Source organism: Mercenaria mercenaria, chromosome 3, assembly GCF_021730395.1.
Source record: "Mercenaria mercenaria strain notata chromosome 3, MADL_Memer_1, whole genome shotgun sequence".
Taxonomy (NCBI): Eukaryota; Metazoa; Mollusca; class Bivalvia; order Venerida; family Veneridae; genus Mercenaria; species Mercenaria mercenaria.
In genome coordinates, this window is record NC_069363.1 from 64,972,389 (window position 1) to 64,998,491 (window position 26,103).

General features: G+C 35.3%; 1 protein-coding gene across 1 annotated transcript in view; it reads right to left on the minus strand.

The window, feature by feature from the left end:
- Positions 1-26,103, minus strand: part of LOC128555922 (uncharacterized) — a 106,457-nt gene that overhangs the window by 76,302 nt on the left and 4,052 nt on the right. The window contains exons 2-11 of the mRNA XM_053539742.1: positions 22,530-22,665; positions 21,076-21,295; positions 20,385-20,543; positions 14,092-14,179; positions 13,096-13,220; positions 12,425-12,480; positions 12,026-12,316; positions 9,582-9,654; positions 7,748-7,832; positions 3,126-3,201 (exon numbers count right to left, since the gene is read on the minus strand). Of these exons, the coding sequence (XP_053395717.1) occupies positions 3,126-3,201; positions 7,748-7,832; positions 9,582-9,654; positions 12,026-12,316; positions 12,425-12,480; positions 13,096-13,220; positions 14,092-14,179; positions 20,385-20,543; positions 21,076-21,295; positions 22,530-22,665 (1,309 nt within the window). The remainder of the gene's footprint in view (positions 1-3,125; positions 3,202-7,747; positions 7,833-9,581; positions 9,655-12,025; positions 12,317-12,424; positions 12,481-13,095; positions 13,221-14,091; positions 14,180-20,384; positions 20,544-21,075; positions 21,296-22,529; positions 22,666-26,103) is intronic.

A 26,103-nucleotide genomic window follows, 5' to 3' on the forward strand; every position in this document is an offset into this window, starting at 1 on the left:
TTATAACGGAAATGCTCGTAGAAAAGGAAAATGACTCCTGCAAAGCGTTTGTTCAGGATTTTGGCTCTCTGCTCTTATATCATGGAATATTGCATCCGGAATGGACCGTTATGGAATAAAATAAATGGTAGATGAAACAGAACTGCCTATTTTTTCTCCCAAGCGGCGTTATGGCTTGTGTATTTAATTCACTTCAAACGTTTGCTTGGTGAGAATGGGTATCCATCTAGCAATTAAACTTTGCATAAAATTTCACCTGGGAACAAATTAAAATTATTCTTTCGTGTTCAGCAGAACAGAGATGTCGGTTACAAAACACAAGGTTAGCATTTGTTGTTTTTTTTGCCGCTTTTTGATATTTTGGGATTTTAAAGACCTACTTCAGTGTCGTATGAGGGCGTAATAATTTTTAAATGCAAAATGGACACAATCTGATGTCCTTGGATTTAATCATAGGTTTAAACAGTGCAAAGTGTTTTCAAGTCACTGACCTGAGAAAGCCTGCTTTTCTCGGACAGGCTTTATCAGGCAGTTGCTATAGTAATGGCATGATAAAATGTTTGCCTATATTTCAAGTTTAAAGTCAATACCTTTGAAACTGTGCTCATCGCTACCTACCTATATGCCAAGTTTAAAGTCAATACCTTTAATGGTTACTGAGTTTATGATAGATAGACAGAGAAATGTGCAGGCAGTCAACCCATAACATAATGTCAAAAATTAATCTATTTGACATTTGAACACCTTGACGTTTGACCTTGTGATCTGGATTGTCTGCTCTGTGGTTAACAATTGCTGTAAGTTTTATGAAAATCTTCCCACATGGTTAAGAAAGATATGAGGTGGACTCAAATTAAGTTATTTGACCATTAATTTCCAAGTGTAACCTTAACCCTGGACCTACTGACCTGGGCTGTGTGATCTGCACATTGTCTTTGTGAGGTAAAGAACTGATGTTCGTTTTATGAAACCCTTCCAAGCAGATTAAGACAATAATAGTCAAGCTATCTGACATTTGATATTCAAGCTATTTGACCTCTGATATCCATGTGACAATGACTTTGGACAGCGACCTGAGTTATGTGCTCTGTAAGTGGTCTTCATGTGGTTAACAATTAAAAATCTTCCTAGTTGTTATGAAGATATGGTGTGGACACAAGTTGTCAATGGACAGACAGATCAACATATAAACATATGTGGCTCTGATAAATCCCCTCTACACTTTGCAATCTGGAGATATGATTACTAGACCTGAAAGTCCTGAAAACATGTCGAGGGGTGAATGCAAAAGAAGTCTAAGCACTTCTTTATTTATATGTACTCAGACCTCTTTACATTCACCCCTTGGTGTGCATGTCCACATCATGCCAATTAAGTGCAGCAAGTTTCACTTCAACTGGATGTAGGAGGAGCTGAGTACATAAGAAAGTTTGATGAACAGACTGACGAATGGACATCAGATACTTTGGTAGATGTAAAATCTTAAATGTTCCTAATGATTTTAAAGATTTTTCAAAACAGATTCTAAAATGGTATCATGTGATTATGCCCTTACTCTTGAAGTAATATCTACAGTGCTTGCAGAAAAAACAAGAGCTGTCCGTAAGACAGCCAAGCTCGACTATTCAAAATATTGTCACAGAAGCAGGAAATTATTACCCAAAACGTTAAATATCAAAAGAGTTCTAAGTTCGAAAGGGGACATAATTTGACCAAAATGCATATCAGAGTTATGGGACTTGATGCTATCAACTAGTTTTAAAACCCCGAAGAAACATGTTAAGTTTCAATTCAATATCTGCATTAGTTTTGGAGATAGTAACTTGCATGTAAACATTAACCAGAATTTTCTAAGTCAAAAAGGGGGCATAATTTGCTCAAAATACATGTTAAGAGTTATGGAACTTGACCCAGTGAGGTTTGTAATTGACCTAGAAAAAGAATAAGTAAGTTTCAAAACTATATGCCTTTTGATAATAGCTGTATGTACTTGCATGCAAAACTTTAACCAGGATTTTCTAAGTCCAAAAGGGGGCATAATTTGCTCAAAATACATGTCAGATTTATGAAACTTGATTCTATCAACTAGTTTTATAACCCCGAAGACACATGTGGAGTTTCAATTTAATATCTGCATTAGTTTTGGAGATAGTAACTTGCATGTAAAACTTTAACCAGGATTTTCTAAGTCCAAAAGGGGGCATAATTTGGCCAAAATACATGTCAGAGTTATGGAACTTGACCCAGTGAGGTTGGTAATTGATCTAGAAAAAGAAAAAATGAGTTTCAAATCTATATGCCTTTTAGTAATAGCTGTATGTACTTGCACGCAAAACTTTAACCAGAATTTTCTAAGTCCAAAAGGGGGCATAGTTTGGCCAAAATGAAGGTCAGAGTTATGGGACTTGGTGCTATCAACTAGTTTTATAACCCCGAAGACACATGTGAAGTTTCAATTCAATATCTGCATTAGTTTTGGAGATAGTAACTTGCATGTAAAACTTTAACCAGAATTTTCTAAGTCCAAAAGGGGGCATAATTTGCTCAAAATACATGTTAGAGTTATGGAACTTGACCCAGTGAGGTTGGTAATTGACCTAGAAAAAGAATAAATAAGTTTCAAAGCTATATGCCTTTAAATGATAGCTGTATGTACTTGCATGCAAAAACTTAACCAAGGTGTGACGCCGACGCCAGGGTGAGTAGAATAGCTAGACTATTCTTTGAATAGTCGAGCTAAAAAAGCAATTACATGCAAAACTATCACTTTACCAAGGTTGCTTAGAAGCCAATGACACAATGGATGAGTGCATAAAAGTTAATGAAACAGTGGATATGACAATCACTTGACCACTGTTGCACAGAAGCCAACTAAACATTTGTTTTGTTTGCTTTTAACTGAACAGTCACTGAACATCATGCTAAACTGTTAACAAAACAATGTACTTTAACTTCAAGACGATGTGCTTTATTAAGGTTGATAAAGGGTAGTCATAAACCTGACAAAGAATGCAAAGCAAAAGCCTTAAAGCAGTATATATTATAATAGGACAGATGAAGGATAAAGTTTAGTGCTGAATAAAAGGTTGATAAGGTACAGTATAGTCTGCTATAAGGGGACTTACCAGCTACCATCTTATCTGTCTTTAGTGCTTCATTCTCTTCAACAAGAGCTTTCAGAAACTTATCTTGAGTGGCTGTCTGTAAAGAAAAGCAAAACTGAAATTGACTTGTTTACTTACTTGAAACTGAAGATCTTCTATGGGAACATGTAGTCTGAATATTTTTTATCATTTTAATTTTGCTAATTGGTAAACAGTAGTCACATTTGCAAACTCAAGAATGTATATAAAATCTACAAGAAGATCCTATGGAAGCATGGAATGCAACCAAGCAAAATAAAATACACTCAGTCTGAACGAGTTTGTTAATGAGAGGTTATACAGGAGCTGTCTGTTGACAGCGCGCTCGACTATTCTCAGTGCTTGATAGCATAATATAAGCAATGAATAAAACTTTAACATTACAATAAGCATATTCTAAGTTGAAAAGGGGCCATAATTCAGTCAAAATGCTTGATTGAGTTGCCTCCTCCTATTTATAGACTGGGGTCATGATGGTAAACAAGTATGCAAAATATGAAAGCAATATCTCAATGGACTTTGAAAATATTTGGGGTGGTACACAAACATTAACATTTGTGTGATGCTCACACTCATGCCAACGCCGGGGCAAGTAGGATAGCTCCAGTATTCTTCGAATAGTTGAGCTAAAAATGTGTAACATTCCTCATGTCCCTAGGCAGATTCTATAATGGTAAAATTGAATGTACTCCATGATCCCAAAGGACCAGAAAATATAACACCCTGAGTACAAGTATGGAGACTTCTTACTGGTCTTCCATCAATCCATGTTCTGTCCCCTGTGACTTTGACCTTTGATTAATTGAACCTAAAATCAATAGAGGTCATCTATTCTGCATGTCCAATCATCCTATGAAGTTTCAACAGTCTGGGTCAAGTGGTTCTCAAGTTATTGATCAGAAACGGTTTTCCATGCTCAAGCCCCTGTGACCTTGACCTTTGATCGAGCGATTCCAAAAGTAGTAAGGCTCATCTATTCCGTATACCCTATCACCCTATGAAGTTTAAAGGTTCTAGGTAAAATGGTTCTCCAGTTAATGGTCCGAAAAGGGGAGAGAGATAAAACTAACAAGAGGGTCATGATGACCCTGGATTGCTCACCTGAGTACCGTATTTTACCTAAGTCTTGGGACAGCATAAAATAATTATTTTTTTCACTGTCCCAAGACTTATTTCCCGAAAAATAATTATTTTGAAAAGTGTCCTAAAAATATGGACACAATAATCGTCATCGGGTAACATCCCCCACCCACCCGTGTTGAAAGCGGAAAAAAAAACCCAACGATTATCGGTAATTATTCTGTTGATAAACAAAGTAATTTGCCTTGTTTTCATCATCAATTAACACCCCCTCAAAGAGCTAAAAGAAGTGTGTCGGTATCATGACATTAGAAGTGGAGATCAAAGCGGTATAGTTTCCCCGAGATTTTCATGGCATTACGTCATGTTTTCGCGCCATGTTGCACATCACTGTTTGATCGTACCGCCTCGGTTCTTAAGTGCCGAGAAGTAGATCTAGTGTTGTAACAATCAATAAAAGAAAAAGCTTCTTTTTAATTTGTTAAAGCGAATGTGCAATATCCTGTATAAACTGACAGGTAAACGTGTCAAACTATAATAGCGGATATCTTACCTCTGTGACCTATTTGCCCTCAAGGAAATTACAAAATGGTTTGAGAAGAATATCTTATTATAAAGTGTCGTGTCAAAAAATACATGTACATGTACAAAGATTCATTCAAAACTTATTAAAAATACGCAACAACATCATTATTGTTTTTGTTTTTTAACCGCATTTTCTATTTACGTTCACGAGTTCACGTAACAGAAATCTGTTTGCCAAAAATCGTTTTACTTCATATTTTTAAATTGCTGCCGCCTTTTCATTATTTAAGATTTTTCTATTCTGTTTTTTGTACTTTCTGGTCAAAAGTCTGAATTTTATGCCCATAGTTTGTATCATTTATTTACTTTTAGAAAGAAATAAGTATTTAGGATCGCGCTGTTTGAAATTTTGCAAGTAATTTTATGAAAATTCGACCGTTTTTATAGAATTTTGCCAACATTTCTGTCGATATCTTTTTAAAATCATTATAGAATTCAAAGTATATTACTTCTCAATCGGTGTTGAAAATCTGAAGCGATAAAATCAAAAAATGAATGCGTGATGCGTGTTTTTTGTATACGTGTCAATGAACAAAAGTAACGGCGTTGTAAGTTAGACATTACGATAGGTCGCACGTGCTCGTGGAATGGAAAATTACCGGCAAGGCGTTTTGATATCTGTACGATTCACGGGTAAATTCCAGTCAGTGGTAAACAAAAATAAACAAATAACGGAAAATGGACTTCCTGGCTGCAGCAAAAAAAAAATACAACACTTAACTGGTATGGTAAAAAAAACACTTTACTAGTAAAAACACGACACGAAAATGTTAAAAAAAAATAGTCTTTGGTTCTTATAATTATTTGATATTTTGATCGATACAACACCATACAATGTATAATAACGGTATTGGTTACATCTTGAATCAGTACAAACCTTAGTCCCAACACTTAGGGACGAAAAATACGCTGAGAAAATACATGTCCAAAAACTTAGGGTCAAGAAAAATAATTATTTTTCCACATTTTAGGGTGTCCCAAGATTTAGGGTGTCCCAAGACTTAGGTGAAATACGGTAATATGAGCTACATGTTTCAAATGTCAAACTGATGATTTTTAGAAATTTTTTGGAAGTTTTTCTGATGTATAATCAAGTAACCCATGGGGCGGGGTGTTAATTTGACCCCAGGGGTCATGATTTGAACAAAGATTTTAGAAGTCTACTAGGCAATGTTACATATCAAATATCTAAGACCTAGGCCTTCTGGTTTATTTTTAGCAAATTTATGAAGATTTCCCTATGTACAATAAAGTAACCCCTGGGCCAATTTGACCCTACGGGGTCAAAATTTGATTAAATTTTGTAGAGGTCCATTAAGCAATGCTTCATGTCAAATATCTAAGCTCTAGGCCTTCTGGTTTATTTTTTAGAAAATTTTGAAGATTTTCCTATGTAAAATCAAGTGACCCCTGGGTCATGATTTGAACAACTTTAGCAGAGGTCCACTAGGCAATGTTACATGTTAAATATCTAAGCTCTAGGCCTTCTGGTTTATTTTTTTAAATTTTTTAAAGATTTTCCTATGTAAAATCAAGTGACCCCTGGGGTGGGGTCAATTTTAATCCCGGGGTCATGATTTAAAAAATTTTAGTAGAGGTCCACTAGGCAATGCAACATGTCAAATATCTAAGCTCTAGGGTTTCTGGTTTTTGAGAAGAAGATTTTTAAAGTTTTTCCTTTTGGTTGCCATGGCAACCAGAGTTCTGCATGGAATTGAATTCTTTGAATAATTTTGAAAGGGGGCCACCCAAGGATCATTCTTGTTAAGTTTGGTGTAATTCTGCCCAGTGGTTTTCAAGAAGATGATTTTTTTAGAAATTGTTGACGCACGACTGACGACGGACATCAAGCGGTCACAAAATCTCACCTTGTCACTTTGTGACAGGTGAGCTAAAAACACAAGCTGTCCATCTAAAGAATAGTTGTAATACTTCATTCTCACATACCAGAGGTTTATCATGGTTACCTCTGGCACATTTCATCAGGTAAAAAGTTTCAGCAAATCAGCAATGTTTCACAGTAAGTCTTCATGAACAAATCAAATTGGCTAGGGAAAGAGTGTCTGCCTTATTAACAAAAAGCTGATGCTGGAGTACAAAGAATATTATTATTTCTTGAGGTAAATTTCTAAACATCCAATTAAAGGAATAAATCTTTATTAATGGTAGTCATGCAATACAGTCGACATTGTATTAAGAGACCACCCAAGGGACTGCTAAGAAGTGGTCTCTTAATGGAATGGTCTCTTAATGAATTTCAGTCAGATGAAACGAAAAGTTATTTTAACTGTTAATGTAACTGTATTTGTTATGAACATACATGTATGATTTCAAAATCTGTTTTAACATGGTCGTGAAGTCAAAAAACCATGAAAATTATAGCTGGATTGTTTGTCAGTTCGACTGATAAAAAGGTTGATTGCATTCAGTCACGTGCAAAACATACTCGCTAATTACACAGGCCAAGAAATGCCCGGTAGAATTTGGTACCCGGTTGCTTAATAGATACTTTAGTCGAATATTTTACCTGTCGGGACTACATTAATGTGGTCGCTAGTTGTTAATAAAAAAGTCGTTTAATGGAATGAATTAATGTACTGAAAACGTTCGGGAGGGATTTTGACCGGTCGTTTAATACAAAAATCGCTTAATAGAGGTGGTCGCAAGTATGATGTCGACTGTATTGTCTTTCCTCATTGTCAGCAAGTACTTTGTGTAGATGTTTTTTGAAGTTTCAGTTTCAGCAAAACACTGATTGACTTGTTCAACCAACTACTTCCAGTAGTAAAGGCATGTGATCATGCTCAACAAATAAAAGAAAGAAAGAAATCAGAGGTTTGTCTCATGATTTTGACAAACTACTGATGGATGAGAGTGCGACAGTTAGGAAAAATCTATACGAAAATGACACAGGATTTTATATATGAGGATTATCTTACCGTGTATTTGAGCTGCATCACCTCCTGTTTCATTCTCATCATACATGTAACTTGTTGTTGATAAACTTCTAGTGTCTTTTCTTTCCTGTATATAGATATATAGTAACAAGCATATAACAAGCATTTCAATGTATATAGATGGCAGAAACTGTTCTGCTCTATTTGAGAAGTGGTTCTATGAGAAAAGCTAAAATTAAAACATCATAAATGATGCTGATTCTTCTGTGCATTTCTGAGTTAAACCAGCAGTACCCTAACATAATAGGATTTTCACATCATTATTTGATGAGGAATTATGGACAATATTTGCAATGGTTGTCAATAAATCTAAGATGTAATATGAACCGCGCCATGAGAAAACCAACATAGTGCATTTGCTACCGGCATGGATCAATACCAGCCTGGGCATCCACGCAGTCTGGTCAGGATCCATGCTGTTCGGTAACAATTTCTCTAATTGCAATGGGCTTTGAAAGCGACCAGCATGGATCTAGACCAGACTGCACAGATGTGCAGGCTGTTCTGGATCCATGCTGGTCTAAAACACACTATGTTAGTTTTCTCATGGTGCGGCTCATAGAAGCATTCTGTAACCATGAAACACCTACATGGATGAATGTTAAGTGCGATCAGAATTTAAACTGTTTTTTCCCAACAAATTTACTAATGAAAAATACACAAATGCACTCCTTGGCTTGTAAACATCAAATTGTGCTGAAAGATCATCTTATTTTATGTGTCTCTTTGCTAAATGTTGGATTTTCCTGAAGTGAAAAGTGAAAAATATCCAGCACAGATTTTTTTCCAACTATAATTGAATCTTTTGTGATTTTAATTTTATCATGATGGACACGATTGATTCTGCCTTTGCGATCAGTCTAGATCATGATCAGCCTGCACATCTGTGAAGTCTGATCATGATCTGCACTGTTTGCATCAGAATCTTTTTGGTAAGCACCCCTTATTAAAAGTTAATGGTATTGTCAATACTGAAAGATGGAAAAGTTCATTCAATTTATAGAAATTTAGCATGGTAAGGGTTAAAGCTGACATAGTACTTCATTAGAGATCTTTTTCAGGTTTTCTTTTATAACTGGACAGTAACAAACAAGGTAGGACTATCACTAGAAACGCTTTCAAGATACAAAACAGTGCCTATATTATTAATATTTTTAACAAGACAAGAGCTAAACAACCTGTAGTGGATATGTTGGGACATGTTCTAAAGGTAATATTTATTATCATTATTATTATTATTATTATACCAGATTTATATAGCACCTGTTTCATGTTAAACACATTCAAAGGTGCTTTACATATAGTAAGCACAGCCACACAGAGCGCGAAATTTATCCTCTACTAGTACAGACACAGAGTGATCTGACAAGAGGGACAGAGTGAGATAAAGACCCCAGAACTGATAGAGAGAAATCCTTTTTAGATACAGACTTGTCCGGCTAACTTAGCCTAGCTCTTTACGAACAGACAGTCTGGTTCTTTAACGTGCCCGGTGTATAGCACCAATACAAGCGAAGCCGTCTTTCCTGGGAAGAACCAGTACAGGCCTCTAAGTTAGGTGGGAGACACTCAAGAGCATATACATGGTAGATGGAAACTTTAGGTAGAAGGTAACATACGGTCTTCTTATAGTGACCACTGGTGCCAAGTTATGTCAAAACACCCCCATCCACCACAAAGTTCCTAGTCAAACACAACTTTCAAAACCCCAAAAATCACACATATGCATGCACATACACAAACACATACAGACAGGAGAAGTGCTATATGCTCTCATGCCATTATGGTTAGGAAGATAGTCTATGCACAGACTTACCATTTTAGAAATTCTTGTTCTAGTTCATACATTTCTAATCCAGGTATCTTTATTGATGTTAAAAGTCTATGACCTAAAAGAAAGAAAAATGTTAAACTGCTTTAAAAGCAACAAAGCAATACTGGACAGCATGTAAAATCTATTTCTTGGGAATCAAAATTGTCGACATTTGTCTCCCTTGAACTGTTGAGTAAATAGAAAATATATATGTTCTGTGTAGATATGCATTTTCACTCAAACAGACATTGTTAGTATTAAATGGAAATCAATTTGCAAAGTTATTAAATCAAACACACAGTCAAAGACTTTCTCCCAAATATTATCAAAATTTAAATCTTATTTCAAAATAATGTCAAAAATGTTAGATAAATAATACTTCAAATTTTCGTAGTGAAATTATTCTACTGAAATACATTTACTGCAATATATCTTCTAAAATTATACAAGGATTAACAAGAGCTGTCCGTAAGACAGCCAAGCTCGACTATTCGAAATATTGTCACAGAAGCAGGAAATTATTACCCAAAATGTTAAATATCAAAAGAGTTTTAAGTTCGAAACGGGACATAATTTGACCAAAATGCATATCAGAGTTATGGGACTTGATGCTATCAACTAGTTTAATAACCCCAAAGAAACATGTTAAGTTTCAATTCCATATCTGCATTAGTTTTGGAGATAGTAACTTGCATGTAAAACTTTAACCAGAATTTTCTAAGTCCAAAAGGGGGCATAATTTGCTCAAAATACATGTTAAGAGTTATGGAACTTGACCCAGTGAGGTTGGTAACTGACCTAGAAAAAGAATAAATAAGTTTCAAAGCTATATGCCTTTTGGTAATAGCTGTATGTACTTGCACGCAAAACTTTAACCAGGATTTTCTAAGTCCAAAAAGGGGCATAATTTGCCCAAAATACATGTCAGAGTTATGGGACTTGATTCTATCAACTAGTTTTATAACCCCGAAGACACATGTGAAGTTTCAATTTAATATCTGCATTAGTTTTGGAGATAGTAACTTGCATGTAAAACTTTAACCAGGATTTTCTAAGTCCAAAAGGGGGCATTATTTGCTCAAAATACATGTCAGAGTTATGGGACTTGACCCAGTGAGGTAGGTAATTGATCTAGAAAAAGAAAAAGTAAGTTTCAAATCAATATGCCTTTTAGTAATAGCTGTATGTACTTGCATGCAAAACTTTAACCAGAATTTTCTAAGTCCAAAAGGGGGCATAATTTGGCCAAAATACATGTCAGAGTTATGGAACTTGACCCAGTGAGGTAGGTAAATTGATCTAGAAAAGAAAAATTAAGTTTCAATCTATATGCTTTTAGTAATAGCTGTATGTACTTGCACGCAAAACTTTAACCAAAATTTTCTAAGTACAAAAGGGGGCATAATTTTGCCAAAATGAAGGTCAGAGTTATGGGACTTGGTGCTATCAACTAGTTTTATAACCCCGAAGACACATGTGAAGTTTCAATTCAATATCTGCATTAGTTTTGGAGATAGTAACTTGCATGTAAAACTTTAACCAGAATTTTCTAAGTCCAAAAGGGGGCATAATTTGCTCAAAATACATGTTAGAGTTATGAAACTTGACCCAGTGAGGTTGGTAATTGACCTAGAAAAAGAATAAATAAGTTTCAAAGCTATATGCATTTAAATGATAGCTGTATGTACTTGCATGCAAAAACTTAACCAAGGTGTGACGCCGACGCCGACGCCAGGGTGAGTAGAATAGCTAGACTATTCTTCGAATAGTCGAGCTAAAAATAAAATGTATCTTAAATTCACTATGGCAAAAAAATTTCCAACCAGTCAGTGAACTTTTCTGCTACATACCTGAGAAACATGACAAGTAACACATCACTGTGCTGTTTTTGAACTGTATTGCAAAAAATAACTGAGAAACCAGACAAGTGAAATTTCAAGTGCAATTTTTTACCAGTTCAGCTTACATACCTGAGAAACTGGGCATGTAACACATCAGTGTAAAGTTTTTGAACTGTACTGCTAACATTACTGAGAACACCGGTACTGAGAACTGGGCAAGTAAATTGTAAGTGTGCAGTTTGTGAACTGTACTCTTTACATAAATGAGAAATTGGGCATGCAACACGTCCATGAGCAGTTTGTGCACCATTTTGCTAACATACTTGAGAAACTTGGCAAGTAACACATCAGTGTACAGTTTGTACATGGTTTTGCTAATTAAATAACTGGCAAATAACTTGTCAGTATGCAGACTGTGAACTGATCAGCTAAATACTTGGGAAACTTGACCAGAAGCATATTAGTGTGTAGTCTGTGATTTGTTCCACTAGCATACATGAGAAACATAACAAAAAACATATCAGTGTGCAGTTTGTGAACCGTTCTGCTAACAAACCTGAGAATACTGGCAATTAATGCAGTTTGTGATCTGCATTGCTAACATACCTGAGAATCCTGGCAAGTAACACATTAGTGTGCAGTTTGTGAACTGCATTGCTAACATACCTGAGAATCCTGGCAAGTAACACATCAGTGTGCAGTTTGTGAACTGCATTGCTAACATACCTGAGAATCCTGGCAAGTAACACATCAGTGTGCAGTTTGTGAACTGCATTGCTAACATACCTGAGAATCCTGGCAAGTAACACATCAGTGTGCAGTTTGTGAACTGCATTGCTAACATACCCGAGAATCCTGGCAAGTAACACATCAGTGTGCGGTTTGTGAACTGCATTGCTAACATACCCGAGAATCCTGGCAAGTAACACATAGTGTGCGGTTTGTGAACTGCATTGCTAACATACGACCTGGCAGAAATAGTGTCATTTGTGATTGCATGCTAACATACTGGAACTGAAGTAACAATTAGTGTGCAGTTTGTGAATTGTTCTGCTAACTCTCTGAAAGTACACAAGTTGGTTAATGGTATAAAGGTTAAGGAAAGCTTCATTTAATGTTGCATATGGTCAACAGACAGCAGGAGAAACAAAGCTCTTGTGCAACCAAAAAGGTGTCCACCAACTTCTTGGTACAACCTTTAAATACTGAGTGCAATGCAAGGAAGCTATCAGTGGCATTTCTGGTATGACACAGCCAGTGATAGATCTCCCATCCTCCTGCACTCAAAGCAGACACTCTACCACTGAACAACTGAGGTGGTTAGTCACAACAATTGCTACCACAGGAACATTTGACGTGAATACATACTTAAATAAACTCAAATTACTGAAGAATATAAAGATAAAAGATACATTACAGAAAAAATTATGTCACATCACAATAAAGCAAACAATTATGATGATGATGCCATCAGAAATTCAGTGAGAAACATTTAAGCTAGTACAGAGATTTAAATCTGCATGATCACAAATCTGACCAAACTACTGAATCATTTATTATCGCAAATATTCCTTTTCTGTTGAAGCAGTTTTCTAAATTTGAATCAGAAAGTCTAGACTGCTGATAAACTCAAATCAAGAGAGACAACTCTAGTTTCATTGCTTTGTATGACTTACCTCCACCTGCTATTGAGAACAATATCATCAGAGAATCCAAACTTCTGGAAGAAGTCTACAGCTTCATTATCAGCATGGACAACCACAGCATCATAATTACCTACAACTTTTGGCTCAACCACTTGCTGTAAACATAATACAGGATCAATTGAGAAAACAACTTCACAAATATAAAAGTTTTTTAAGTAAGAAATGCAAATTCTGTATGTACTGCATAGTTGCCGTAGTTTGAGAAATAAAATCACAACAGGGCATACAGATATATAGTTCTCCATCATAGTACTTTTTCAAAATACAGTGCAATTAAGAATGCCAACATGTTCTCCTTAAGTTCTGAGGGCATCCACCTGATTTCCTGGAACAGTGTCAGTAAGATTTGATAAGAGTCTTTTAATCCATTCTGATTACAAAATATTCCAACAATCTAAAAATAACTCAATGGTGGAGTCTCTGTTTTCAAGTGTAGGTGGTCAGAGGTGCAATTCCTTGTTGTGTCTTAACCCTTACCCTGCTACATTTCTATAATGAAATTTCCATGAAATGTCCATCTTTCAATTTGGACAGTCCCATTAACTGTTAATGGGGGTGCTTACCAAAATGACAAACAGTGCAGATTTTTATCAGACTGCATGGATGTGCAGGCTGATCATGATCTTCACTGGTCGTAAAGGCAGAATCAATCATGTCCGGCATAATAGGGTTAACAAACATGTGAAACATGATATTGGTAGCTCTCTTGCATTGCACTTGGTACTTAAAGGGTTGTACCTGGAGATCAAATAAGTGTAGATATGTCTCTGTCACAGGATACAATGTTGGTCGCACATCAGCTTTGTAGAAATGTTGTCTGTGGATCATACAAGGCATTAAACATACATCACCTTTACCTTTACAGTAAAAACTACATTTTTTTCATTGAAAAACTGAAAAATTTCAGCTTTGTCAATACCTAAGTGATATTTATTTCAATGTTTTATCATAAAAATAAATACTTACTGAGAGTAGAAATTTTCCTATGCCAAAGTTACGACATCTCTTGCGTACACTGACCAAAGTAAGATGTATTACCCTGTCCCTATGTTTACTGAAATTATAACATTGATCAGTCTGTCTATAGCTATAGCCCTTTCCACGGGTCTAAACATAGTAATGCGATAAGTGATGAAATGTACTGACTTGTGGGTGAAGCAAAACAAATGGGAAATTCTCACAAGCGAAACTGCCATGGTATGATTCAGAAGTGAAGTTACACCAATGTGATGTTATAGTTACAAAACTCAACACAGCCATTAAGGTCCTGAGTCGCTCACTTGACCCTGACACTAAAATATTTACAGGAAAAATTTTAGAAAAGAATCATTTCAACTAATTTGAGAAAGGTCAATGCAAGGATGCTACAGACTTAAATTTGAGCTGTGCCATGAGAAAACCAACATAGTGGGTTTGCGACCAGCATGGATCCAGACCAGCCTGCACATCCGCGCAGTCTGGTCAGGATCCATGCTGTTTGCTTTTAAAGCCTATTGAGATTGGAGAAACTGTTAGCGAACAGCATGGATCCTGACCAGACTGTGCGGATGCGCAGGCTGGTCTGGATCCATGCTGGTCGCAAACCCACTATGTTGGTTTTCTTATGGCACAGCTCATTTAATGTACTTACATCAAGCGGATGGAGAGTTATTAGATTGCACATATAGCAATTTGTTGTATAAATGTGGATTTTCTATTACTTGGCCATGTGACCTAGTTCATGGCTACTCAGATGACTTAATTTTGAACTTCACGTAAATTCCATAAAAACCAGGTTTTATTTGAATAAGATAGAAAACATAGCATAAGGACAGTTTACAAGTTTTTAAAGGGTTTTACAGGTGACCGAATTTATGGCAGAAGATGCCCCCAACCCCACTCTCCACTTTCAAACCTGACAAAGATTTAATGAATACAAATTTATGTCCACGGCCTAGATTTCATTAAGACAAATATTTCAACCAGGTTTCATAACATTTATGGAGCTTGACTGAGACAAATACATTTCTTGTCAGTTTCAAAACAGTGCTTAAGATATAAGGTTTCTAGTGTGTCCCTAGACAAACTGTTGACGAATTGCCTACAAAGGGAGGGTAATCCTACAGCTCAACCATGAGCACTGACAGCATGCCAAAACTATCAGAGGGAAGATGATTACATTAGCTCAATGCTAAACAGATTTTAATGAAACTCATTCAACTGGTATTGAATCAAAAGAAAAAGTTTAAAACTAGAGTTAACAGAGTGATGTACATTCACATTGACAAAATGCATGTGTAGAAATTATGACTCTTACATTCTAAAAAATCTCTACCAAACACTTCTAACAAAATTGGATCTGGTTAAATATTGAGAAAATCACACATGTATACAGAGGTACATGTACTACTAAATTATAGTGAAGTTTCAATTTATCTTTGGCTTCACTCAACAGTGAAGTATATACAGCACAGAATGACTGGAAAACATTCATAATTAAAAGAAGGGAGTTTTTTTTCTATAAAGATAAAGACAAGTTACAAAAAGGAATACATACTCTAGGGGTATTTCTAGTTTAGGAAATTGTTAGAGGAGCTGAACATTATAAATAGGGATGGCAACAGTTAACTTGTTAACCGAGTATTCGTTCAGTGTTCAGAGTATCAATTACAAAATTTAGTAATTGAGTACTGGAAAAAAAAAGGAAAGAAAAAAAAGACTAGAAACACGTCAATTTTATCCTAAGTGTCTAGCTGTTATCTTTTCTATCAATTACCCAGAAGTTGTGAATTGATGCACAAATGTCAATAATGACCCCTGACAGGTAACAAGTGTTTGCGAAATCATGATCGCTGTAGACTGTAATTGTGCCGCTTATTGCAGTATCGCTTATATCATAAACAATTAGCAAATCACACCACAAGTAGCTTAAAGACACAAAGCTTTTTTGTGTTTTGGTATTTTGATTATCTTACATTTTAACGTGGGCATAAAAGTTACTTTTAATATATCAATAAACTGTTATCATCTGTGTTGGTTTTACATTCTAGCACAAAGTAATTAGCCTCTATATACAACTGTATACAACAACAAAAAATGGTTTTGAAAAATTAGATCACTGCTTACCGGAGCCATGGTGAAACAACTAATGACTTTTAATTATCTCCCTTTAATAGTGAACAAATGCTTAATACAACTGAGTCTCGCCTATTCCGGTTTTGGAAATCACTATAAACAAGAAACCGAGTACTTGGTCAAAAAAATTGGTGAGTACTCAAGCACCAAAATCGGAACACGCTGCCATCCCTAATAATAAAGAAGAAAAGATTTGTTGTAACAAAACAGAAACATGTTAATATTGTCTTCTAGAAAGAAAATACTTCTATAAACACGCAACTCTCTGAACGAATTACTGAAACGTAAAACCTATTTGAATACCAAAACAGCTCACAACGTTCCTGGCATACCTTAAAATATTAGCAGGTATTCACTAATACGTATAATCTGCTAAAATGCAAGAAAATAATTATACAATCTGGCCATTGTGAAGTTTCTAATGAGTACCACCAGTACATGCCTACCATTTCATAGATGTCTGCATGCACACACAAACGCACAATAACCACAGACAGTGGGAAACACTAAACACCCCTCATTTTTAATGGTTTAGGTATAAAAATAGACAAAGTGCAATAGCTATACCACATGAAAAATGAGCTCAAAATGATTTAAAATATTAACAGTAAAGGTGTTAGGAACTCTGTATCTATATCTCAGTTATATTCATTTATTGTTTGTTTTCTTGTATAAAATTTTATGTAAATAAGTGGCACCATGAGAAAATAAACATAATGCATTTGCAACCAGCATGGATCCAGACCAGCCTGCACATCCGTGCAGTCTGGTCAGGATCCATGCTGTTCGCTAACAGTTTCTCTAATTGCAATGAGCTTTGAAAGCAAACAGCATTGATTCTGACCACACTGCACGGATGCACAGGCTGGTCTGGATCCATGCTGGTCGCAAATGCACTATGTTGGTTTTCTTGTGGTGTGGCTCAAATCATTTCTGTATCTAATATTTACTTATCACCTCTATTGGCATTTGTGAAAAACATGTACAAAATAACAAGTTGTTGAATTCTGGATAAAAGTAAAACAATCGTTTGTTACTTTGGGCCCCTCTCTATCAGATAAAGAAATGAACTAGTTTTTAGGTTTTTGTTCACTTTGTAAGCATGTACCAAATCATGGTTAGCTGGCCATTCCATATATGACATTGTGACACATATGCTTACAACCACTGATAACAAACAGAGTGCATGAAATCATGAATTCAAATTAAAGGGTAATTTTGTCTTCTCTGAAATTCATCGATTTAATGTAGCAACATTTTGGACCAAAAAAGTAAATGTAGAGATTTTTTGCAATAACTGAATTTTACATTTTACTGACATTATGCAAAATACTCCTGACTTCTTGACACAGGGGTAATTACTATTAGTTTTGAAAGCATGGAGGTTAAAATGGAAAACACAGGTGGAAAATTGGGTAAAAGGAATCTCCAGCAAGAGCTGTATCTATTAGTGACAAGTGCCCCCAAAGCATGCCCAAGAATGCTACAGTTGTCTGCTAAAAAGTCACGCATCATTTTGTGACCTTGACCTTGACCTGAGAGACCTGGGTGATAAGCTCAACACACCTCAATATGGTTAACATTTGTGTCAAATTATGTTCAAATCCCTTCATAAATGGCAGAGTTATGTACCAGACAAGAAACAAATTTGACTTTGACTAAGTGTGACCTTGACCTTTGAGCTAGGTGAATAGGTCCTGCACATGACAAGTCACCTCAATATAGGAAACATTTTAGCCAAGTAATTTTAAAATCCCTTCATTGATGGCAGAGTTATGAACTGGACAAGAAACAGACCATGCTAACCTTTAACCTCAAAGTGTGACCTTGACCTTGGAGCTAGGGGTCTGGGTCTTGTGCTTGATATGTTGTCTCATTTTGGGGAACATTTATGCCAAGTAATTTTAAAATCCCTTCATTGATGGCAGAGTTATGGACTGGACAAGAAACAGACCATGCTAACCTTTAACCTCAAAGTGTGACCTTGACCTTGGAGCTAGGGGTCTGGGTCTTGTGCTTGACACATTGTCTCATTTTGGGGAACATTTATGCCAAGTAATTTTAAAATCCCTTCATTAATGGCAGAGTTATGGACTGGACAAGAAACAGACCATGCTAACCTTTAACCTAAAAGTGTGACCTTGACCTTGGAGCCAGGGGTCTGGGTCTTGTGCATGACACGTTGTCTCATTTTGGGGAACATTTAAACCAAGAAATTTCAAAATCCTTGATGAATAGCAGAGTTATGAACCGGACACGAAACAGACCCTGTTAACCTTTGACCTCTTAGTGTGACCTTGACCTTGGAGCTAGGGGACTGGGTCTTGCGCACGACAAGTAGTCTCATTATGGCGACTATTTAAGCCAAGTTATTTCAAAATCCCTTTATGGATGGCAAAGTTACAGCCCGGATTACACGGACACATGTATGGACAGACAGTGTGATTTTAATATGCCCAACTTCGGGGGCATAAAAACAATTCATATAGATGAAAGGTTAATAAGACCAAAGTGAAAAGAACACAACCTTTTGTAGTGTCTAAGAAACCTGCTGTTTGAGTGCAACAGTCTGTTTACATGTTTAAAAAATACAAACAAACTGTAATTCAAATTTCATTGAAATTCACTAACAGGTATGAAACAGAGAACCTGCCAGCAAAGGCTGTTTTTTCTCAGATAAATTAGTTCCTCTTCAAATATTCACATATTTATTATATACCTATATAAATCCTGTCCAAAATACGGCTTTTATTTTACAAGTAAATACAAACAGGCAGAAAAAAATCTGTATTGTACATTTTGTATTGTATGTTGCCGGACTACTTTCATTTAATATGCATTATCTGACATAATTTTATAAATAGAGCACACAAAAACTACACTGAGAACAATTTTAACATTGATAAACTGTTAAAACACTGAAAATTTCGATTGGTAAGAAAACAACAAACAAAAATATGGAGGTATACAATAAAAGGGTGATTATAATACTGGTCCAGCTAGATCTGGGATTTTATATTCGGTTTTTGAGGACTTTGCCAGGTCAGATTAAACTCAGTGCTTGCACGCCTCTTGTTATCCGACCTGGCAAAATTCACTCGAGCCAAATACAGCATCCCAGATCAAGCTTCTATTATATAACCCAATCATAACAACAAGCTTTGTAACATTATCAAACAAAATGTGAATTTCAAATTTATTTCTGCAGATATTTAAGTCAAATTCAAAACCTTTTGCTTAACAGCAGAAAAAAAAACTTGGTATCAATTACACAAGATAGATGAACTTTTATCTGAGAAACAAACACAACATAGTCTGGCATTAGATGGGTAAAATATATTTAAGTTCCAACCTTTTTACTTTTCCTTGCCTAAGGGAATGAAAAAGAAACAATAAAACAAATCAATCCACAAAAATATAACTTTTTACCAGAATGAACAGCAGTCTTACACAGTGAATTATGCACCATTGTCAGGTGTTGCTTGTACATGTTCAACCTGGTTTTGCTTAAATAAATTTAATACAACACAAGACAAAAGATCTGGCACGTTACAAAATTTACACCAGCAACAAGATGTCATACATTCCCACATAACATAAAGACTTTTCATAATGTTTTTTTTTTTTTGTTAGGTTTAACATCAACACAGTTTAGGTCAAATGGCGACTTTCCAGCTTTGATGGTAGAGAAAGACCCCAGGTGCCCCTCTGGGCATTATTTCAACACGGGCAGGCTCCTGGGTAGAGCTACCGACCTTCTGTAAGCCAGCTGGATGACTTCCTCACATGGAGAATTCAATGCCCTGTGTGAGGCTCGAACCCACATCGATGAGGGGCAAGTGGTTTGAAGTCAGAGACCTTAACCGCTCAGCAACTGAGGCCCCTACTTACATAATGTTCCATTATATACATATAAATACTTTTTTCTCAAATTATCTTAAGATATTGTTTTCTTCTCTAAAATGATAAATATAGTAATGCTTTGCATGGCACCTTTCAATTCAAATCCTGTATCACTTAAGTTTTCCAAGGAAAATATGGAACATGCAATCAGAAAAGTATGTTGCAAATGAAATTTCTGAAAAGAGAAGTTCCTTTCTAATTTCTCATCAGTTTTTGATTAATACAATAAAGAAGTAGCTTACACATATTTCTTTTCAAACGTAGCACATCCTATTATTCTATTTTCTACCCCGACCATATCTTTAGTAACTGGTCCCTCTGATGACTTGCGCACCTTCCGTCTATCAGTAACCTTAGTAATGAAAGAGTTAATGCCCTTGGAAAAGTCTTCTTCTTCATCTCTGTAAAATCAAAGTACTATTATGTTAAAAACAATCAATAAATGACCAAGTCGTGCATTTTTACATTACAATAACAGTGTTTAACCTTTAGCCTGCTATATAGACCTGCTGCTTAACACAATAAGGAGAGCACAGATCTACAGATCACAGACTGACAGAGTTGTGTCTGATCCATGGTTGAGGTGTATGTTCTCCTTGACAATTTGATAAAAGACATTGTGTCTAAAATCAAAACGTCCTCCACCTCTGATTCATGTGCGAAAGTTAGGAGTTACTTGTGGAGAACAGGTCTGTTCTGGTACAGAATCAAGAACACTGGTTAGGTTAAACTTTACTGGATTTAATGAATAACAAATAATTGATGTACAGTCAAACGTGTATTTAGCAGCTAGCCCAGGGAGCAACACAATCTGGCCGCGTTAATGTTGAAATCTGAACTCAGCTGACTGGCTGCTTAAAGCAAGTGGCTGCTAAATACAGGCAGTCACTAAGACAGAGTTTACTGTTGTAAAGATAAAAAATAGACTCTCACTCTCCCTCCTCCTCTTCGCCGGCCTCAGATTCTGTATCACTGTACACCTCAGCAAACTTGCTCGGCTGCTCCTCATCTTCCTCATACACATCTTCATCTGCCGAGAGTTCACTCCCCTTGACACTTCCCTTTTCCCCTTCGTCATCCTCAATATCTTCTTTCTCCTCTCGAGGTTCCTGAGGTTCATGCTTTCTCTTTTCCTCTAATTCATCTATTGTCTCTACAAAATATCTCTATTAATTACATACTGTGTACTTCTACAAGCTAACATTTAATTACAGCAGATACAAGAATGAACAAAGGCATGGCTGGATTGTATTTATATGGCAGTGTATACACTGTGCATGTACCAATCATTTACAACAAATGTTTCAACACTTATTGAATAAATGAATCTTTGTGACTATTTTGCAAGCCTCAATCAGTATTTGTTAAAAGGATGTGTCTTGAGATTGTTATGTGTTTCCTATAGAAACATAAGTTAACTTAAAGTGGGTTATTGTAATATACAAGACTGTTTTAATAAAGTTAATAGTTACAACAAAAATCATCAAGTATATAGTATGGTGCTTCTTATTTCAGCATTAACACAACTTAGATTTACATCAAAGTACCAATATTTTCAAAAAAGAGGAATATGTCTGTACTGTATATAAAATCAAGAATAGAATCTAATTCAAGTTTACATCAACTTTACAATACATATGAGCCATGCCATGAGAAAACCAACATAGTGGGTATGCGACCAGCATGGATCCAGACCAGCCTGCTCATCCGCGCAGTCTGGTCAGGCTCCATGCTGTTCGCTTTTAAAGCCTATTGGAATTGGAGTAACTATTAGCGAACAGCATGGATCCTGACAAGACTGCGCGGATGCGCAGGCTGGTCTGGATCCATGCTGGTCACATACCCACTATGTTGGTTTTCCCATGGCACGGCTCAAATAACAACCAACAATTTGTACCAAAAGTTTACTTCATTGCTATATATTTCCTAGTAAAATACATATCACAAGATATGCTTTTAATTTAGGGTTCTCTTTCTCACAGACAAGTTTCTCAAAATCAAATGCTTCCACTTACACATTTTGTTTGGCAATACTGTAAGAAAATAGGAACATTAACAACTTTAAGGAAAATTTCATTAAAATCTACACTGCAGAATTTTTCTCTTCCAGAAAATGTCATGAGATTGTAACTTTCCCACATAGTCCATAATTATGAAAACTTTTTTGAGGTCCATTTTCTAGAATCAATCCAGCAAAAAAAAAAAACAAAGCACATGGCCCTTATTATCTAAAAGACTATTTCATTGCCCAACTGTTCATGATGCATTGGAAAATCTAAGTAAAATCAAATTTTAATCTGTAGAAAGAAATTATCAAAACATGCAGAATTGCTTGAAAAAGACTTTTTGGTCAAAAAAAAAAAAACAAATCTAAAAAGGAAGTGTACCTTGTAAGTCCCTCACAAGGACAATGGTCCTGGCCCATTTCTCACAGACGGTTGAATACAATACATCTGGTGTCATCTCTGACAGGGAAACATCGTACAGCCCAATAACAGCATGTAACAAGTCCTTGTTTGATATCTAACAGAAAAGAAATAACATTGTACAGTCCAATAACAGCATGTAACAAGTCCTTGTTTGATAACTAACAAAAAAGAACTAACATTATACAGTCCAATAACAGCATGTAACAAGTCCTTGTTTGATATCTCACAGAAAAGAAATAACATACAATCAAATACCAGCATGTAACAAGTCCTTGTTTGACATCTAACAAAAATGAACTAACATTATACAGTCCAATTACAGCATGTAACAAGACTCCTTGTCTGATATCTAACAGAAAAGAAATAACATCGTACAGTCCAATAACAGCATGTAACAAGATATTGTTTGACAGCATGTAACAGTCCTTGTTTGATATCTAACAGACAAGAAATAACATCAAACAGTTCAATAACATCATTAAATAAGTTGTTGTTTGATAGCCAACAGGCAGAAAATAACATTGTAAGTCCAATAATGGCATGCCATAAGTTGTTGTTTGATATCCAACAGGCAGAAAATAACAATGTAAACTTTTCCAATAACAGCATGTCATAAGTTGTTGTTTGATATCCAACTGGCAGAAAATAACAATGTAAACTTTTCCAATAACAGCATGTCATAAGTTGTTGTTTGATATCCAACTGGCAGAAAATAACAATGTAAACTTTTCCAATAACAGCATGTCATAAGTTGTTGTTTGATATCCAACTGGCAGAAAATAACAATGTAAACTTTTCCAATAACAGCATGTCATAAGTTGTTGTTTGATATCCAACTGGCAGAAAATAACAATGTAAACTTTTCCAATAACAGCATGTCATAAGTTGTTGTTTGATATCCAACTGGCAGAAAATAACAATGTAAACTTTTCCAATAACAGCATGTCATAAGTTGTTGTTTGATATCCAACTGGCAGAAAATAACAATGTAAACTTTTCCAATAACAGCATGTCATAAGTTGTTGTTTGATATCCAACTGGCAGAAAAACAATGTAAACTTTTCCAATAACAGCATGTCATAAGTTGTTGTTTGATATCCAACTGCCAGAAAATAACAATGTAAACTTTTCCAATAACAGCATGTCATAAGTTGTTGTTTGATATCCAACTGCCAGAAAATAACAATGTAAACTTTTCCAATAACAGCATGTCATAAGTTGTTGTTTGATATCCAACTGCCAGAAAATAACAATGTAAACTTTTCCAATAACAGCATGTCATAAGTTGTTGTTTGATATCCAACTGCCAGAAAATAACAATGTAAACTTTTCCAATAACAGCATGTCATAAGTTGTTGTTTGATATCCAACTGCCAGAAAATAACAATGTAAACTTTTCCAATAACAGCATGTCATAAGTTGTTGTTTGATATCCAACTGCCAGAAAATAACAATGTAAACTTTTCCAATAACAGCATGTCATAAGTTGTTGTTTGATATCCAACTGCCAGAAAATAACATTGTAAACTTTTCCAATAACAGCATGTCATAAGTTGTTGTTTGATATCATCTGACAGACAAAAATAACATCACAGAATCCATAAGAGCATGTAAGGAGTCATTTTTGATATCTAACAGACTAAAACCACATCATTCTTTCCAATATCAGCATGTAATAAGCTGTTGTTTGATATCTGACAAACAAAATTATCGTTGTTCAGTCCAGTAACAGCATATACCTGTAAGAAGTCGCTGTTTGATATGTAACTGACAAAAATACCATCTTTAAGTCCAATAACAATTTGTATTCCATTCAATTTTGTTCCTATATACATACAGTGGCTAAATCAAGGGCAAATTACTCTTCATCAACAGTGAGAATATTTCTCTGTTTAATCAGCATGGATTGTTGTGCATATCATTACCAATGAAGCCTCTAAACTGCCAGCAAAGCCTATATCAACAATGCAGAGTGAAATACCACTGTCTGATTTGGAACCCTTGTTTGATTTTCAAAAGTTTGTGTTTATATAGAGGTTTCTGTCCATATGGTTAAAAAGATTTTTCATTAGAGTTTTACTGAAGAATTCCATTAAATGTCATAAAGAAACTTGCAGAGAAAAAATCCCTTGCCTTTAAAAATGATTAAAGTCTTTACAAAACTGTGAGTTGTAATCAATATTTTGATACTGTGTTTCCTCCGAATTGAAGTATCCATGTATTTAAAAGAATTATTGAATAGGCAGGGGTTCCATTTGACTCAGGACCCCGGGTATTTTCAAAAGACGCTCAAATGATAATTTAATATTTGGTTTTAATTTATGCTAGTATTTATATACTAACTATTTAATTACATGCTTTCTGTTACAGTTGATAAATTTGTCTTTTGTATGCCTGTATTTATTTAATAAAATTATGTGATACATTCTTGTAACAGTTTATTACTTAAAACTGAATAACGGTTATAATGAAATAAATATTAATAAAACAATTTTTGGTTAATATTATTACCACCTGCATAATTATAAGAAAATTCAGTCAATAATATTGACTTGTTGGGACAGGACTCCTGTATTTTGGAAAAGGACCCTTCAAAATTTAGACCCAAGGGTCCATGGACTTTTGGGTTTTCAGGTTTAGTGGAACCCCTGACAGGTTACTGCTAATTAAGACATTAATATTTATGAGCTACATGGTCACCAATAAATCAGCCTGTGATTATGTTTTTACACACATGGTAGCAAAGTTCCTTGTTTTATAGTACTTTTTGTTAAGTCATACCAGCAATATAGCACACATAAGCTAATTTGCATAAACTGCATAAGTATTTATAGGATCTTTTAAGTAAATAATTATCTATTCTGCAATTAAAGTAAAATATTTCTAAAAGTAAATAACCTTTATTTGGCTCATTTCATGAACACAGCTTTAATGAGCAGAAAATGTCAAACTATCTGCTAACAACCACCAGCCAATAAACAAAGTATGTCACAATTATACAATAATATTATATTTTTATACAATATTGAATGGCTTGCAAGGCAACAGTTAAAAGTACTGCCAAAGGTCCAACGGATTGAGGGCCAATACTTTTGACTGCTGACTGGCAAGCCATGAAATAAATGTTTTATCACCTAACGTCAGAAATAAATTTTCACAGATTTATTTTATTTTTGACTTATTAACCCAGTAAACATGTGCTGAGTATAGACCACTCATATAGCACAAACTATGGACCAGCAACATACATAAAGAATCATGTACCATTTATAATAAACTCATAAATTATATGCAAATACTCTGAAATATGCCAAAATTGCTCTTTGAATACTGAGCAGAAACCATTTTCAGTCTGGATCACTGTAACATTGACCTTTGACCTACTGACATCAAAAGTATATTAGTCATCTACTTACTACAAGCAATCATACCTTGAAGTTTAAAACAAATATTGAAGGCCAAAGTGTCGTCAATTGTTTTTGGTACCAAAATTACTGACACTTTGATCTGCTGAACCAACCAGCAATAGGTC